We start from the raw sequence: 2488 nt of genomic DNA, 5'->3' as shown, positions 1-2488 counted from the left end.
AGATCCAACAGAATTTCTCCCGATGCCATCAGGTCTGAGTCTTCACGTGGCCGGTCCCTCCCGGTGTGACATCACCTCCCGAGGACAGACACTGCTCCATGGCCTCCTTCCGAACTGTCCCCGCATTTCCTTACACGGAGGAGCCGAGGAAAGGGCTGCTTGTGGCAGAACGTGGCCTGTCCCTGGTGGCCCAGCAGTGGCTGCGGCCTTCGTGGGCTTTCCTGAACCAGCCTCCACGTCTCCTTCAGGTTCTTGCCTGGGAGCCTTCATGTGCTGGCACTGGATTATGAATTGTTTCTTTTTTAACCCGTACTCCCAGTGGCCAGTATGATATTACTGAGTTCGTCTTATGTCCTACTTTCTGACCCCTCGTCCTTCTAAAGAAGTCAGGGCAAGTCGTCCTCGAGTCTGAATGGACTCCTGGCCACGCCTGGCAGCAGACACGGACCGCAGGACAGACGGCATCAGAGCAGCCTGCAGCTGTGCTTGGAGGTCACCTCCGCGAGTGTAACCACCCTGGCCTAGGACGCCCGGACCGCCCAGACCATGGGGCCTGCGGAGCAAATGCCCCCACCCGGTCTCAGCCTCAGTGTGTCCTGAAGGGAGTCCTGTTACTCAACCCCTGCTGGTCTGGCAGTCGGAGATCACGCCAAGCTCATGGCTCCACTTCGAATGCGATGTCCCTGCCCAACACCTGCACACAGACACCTTTTCAGGCAAACACAAGAGGTCATCAGTGAGACCCAAATGACTCGCACAGTCACGGCCAGGTCAGGAGTTCCGGGCACTGTAGTTTCTTGAGAAACAGCTCAGAAGCCAGGGGTTTCCTGACTTCTCGGCTAGGAGGTTGGTGGGCTTGGGTTTTTGACCTGGAAATGCCTCCATCTAATTCCAGAGTCGGATTCGATCAACATGTCTGTGTATCATATCAGAGTTCACTGTCCAGCGAAAACCCCAGAGCTGTCTCTTCTTTCACATTATTCTAAACTATGTGTTTTTTTTTAATTTCCTCTTTAACCTTCAAAGTTTAAAGTAAAAGGATGTTTTTTCTCTGAAATGGCTTCCAAGTTTCTTTTAGGTTCTTGTCTAAAAGTCTTTGCATGCGAACACTCCTGAGTTATTCTTTTCTGTGCGCTCTAGGCGGCCAGGATGGCACTACTGAACCATTCCATGTCCTAGTTACTTTCCTTCTAAATGAACCAGGGGAAACGTGTCCTTGGGCCGTCGCGCTAGCAACTTCTGACTGCACGCACAGCACCCATCAGAGCTGCTGCCATCTGCTCAGGAGTGATTTCAGATCAAAGAACAAGCTTTTTAAATCGAATCACTCTCCTCCAGAACAAACAGCTCTGGAGCCTGGAGGCTCGGCAGGGAGGAAGCAATAAATAGGGAGGAAAAAGGCCGTGAAACCTTCTGCCAGCCTCCCAGCACAGAACACCGGCCAGGGGCTGTCAGGGGACAGGCGAGGAGGTCAGGGCTTGGTCTCTACTCTTGACGGCTGTCACACGGGTGTCTGAAAGAATGACCCGACAGCAGGAGACAGGCCCCAGCCTCCTTGGGAGGACATGACGGAGTTGGAGACGGAGCCATCGACTGTTTGAAAGCTGAGCGTTACCTACAAAACTCAAGAGGAAAAAAGCTCCTTGGATTTGTAAACTTGCACTCATAAATACAATCTCTCGGAGAGAACCCAGCACCTGTTTCAACAAGTCCTTGCAGCCGTGACATGCGGTGTTCTTCCCTTGGAACCAGTGCTGGGACAGAGACGCGCACTGCCAAGCCACTTCAGAAGCAGCCTCCCGGCGGGAACAGGACTGAAGCAGAGCGATGCTTGGCTGCGGGCACGCTAGGGCCTGCCCAGGACCCTGCAGAGGATGGCGTCGTAGTAGGGACAGAAGACCATCTTGTTGTAGTTGACCAGGCGGACGAACTTCACAGCGACGCCCTCCAGCTCTCTCTGGACGGGGCCCAGCCCCCCGGGGACAGTGGGCATTGGCTTCTGATGGCCCGAGGCAAGGTGGGTTTCCAGGAAGGTCAGGACTCGAGATTCTGCGGCGGAAAGAAAGAGGTGAGTGGCTTCCTGTGCGGCGACCTCACGCACTCCCGTCACGTTTCGGTCTGCAGTCGCACGGCCCCTCGGGGGCTCCCCGTGGCCCAGAGGCGAGGCCCACACTCCCCCGGCCCGGACAGCTGCCCTTCGCAGTGTTCCCCCAGGCGGTCAGCATGGAGGCAGGAGCCATGGGGGTCCCGCCCAACACCTCCTCAGCACCCAGCAATTGCCTGGCAAGGCCCAGCTCCCAGGGAGACCAAACACGTGGACCGAGAACGCAGGTTGGGCTGGTAGTGGAGGCTGGAGGCCGGGTCTGCTCTCAGAGGGCCGAGACGCACCAGGCCAGCACCGGCCATCACCGGTGGTCACAAAAAGGGAAACATGAAGCCGGCACCACAGCCTCAAGAAAGAAGAGAAAGGACGGCCCCACCCCACACT

General features: G+C 56.4%; 1 protein-coding gene across 1 annotated transcript in view; it reads right to left on the bottom strand.

Moving 5' to 3' along the window:
* TCP11L1 (t-complex 11 like 1) overlaps positions 1 to 2488 on the bottom strand; it is a 27965-nt gene continuing 25477 nt past the window's right edge. Inside the window, exon 10 of the mRNA XM_008067160.2 lies at positions 1 to 2049. Within this exon, the coding sequence (XP_008065351.1) occupies positions 1847 to 2049 (203 nt within the window). The 3' untranslated portion in view covers positions 1 to 1846. The remainder of the gene's footprint in view (positions 2050 to 2488) is intronic.

Source organism: Carlito syrichta, unplaced genomic scaffold, assembly GCF_000164805.1.
Source record: "Carlito syrichta isolate Samal-C Ts95f unplaced genomic scaffold, Tarsius_syrichta-2.0.1 Scaffold106302, whole genome shotgun sequence".
Classification (NCBI taxonomy): domain Eukaryota; kingdom Metazoa; phylum Chordata; class Mammalia; order Primates; family Tarsiidae; genus Carlito; species Carlito syrichta.
The sequence above is the reverse complement of the archived record's forward strand: the minus strand, read 5'-3'. Positions and strand labels throughout refer to the sequence as shown.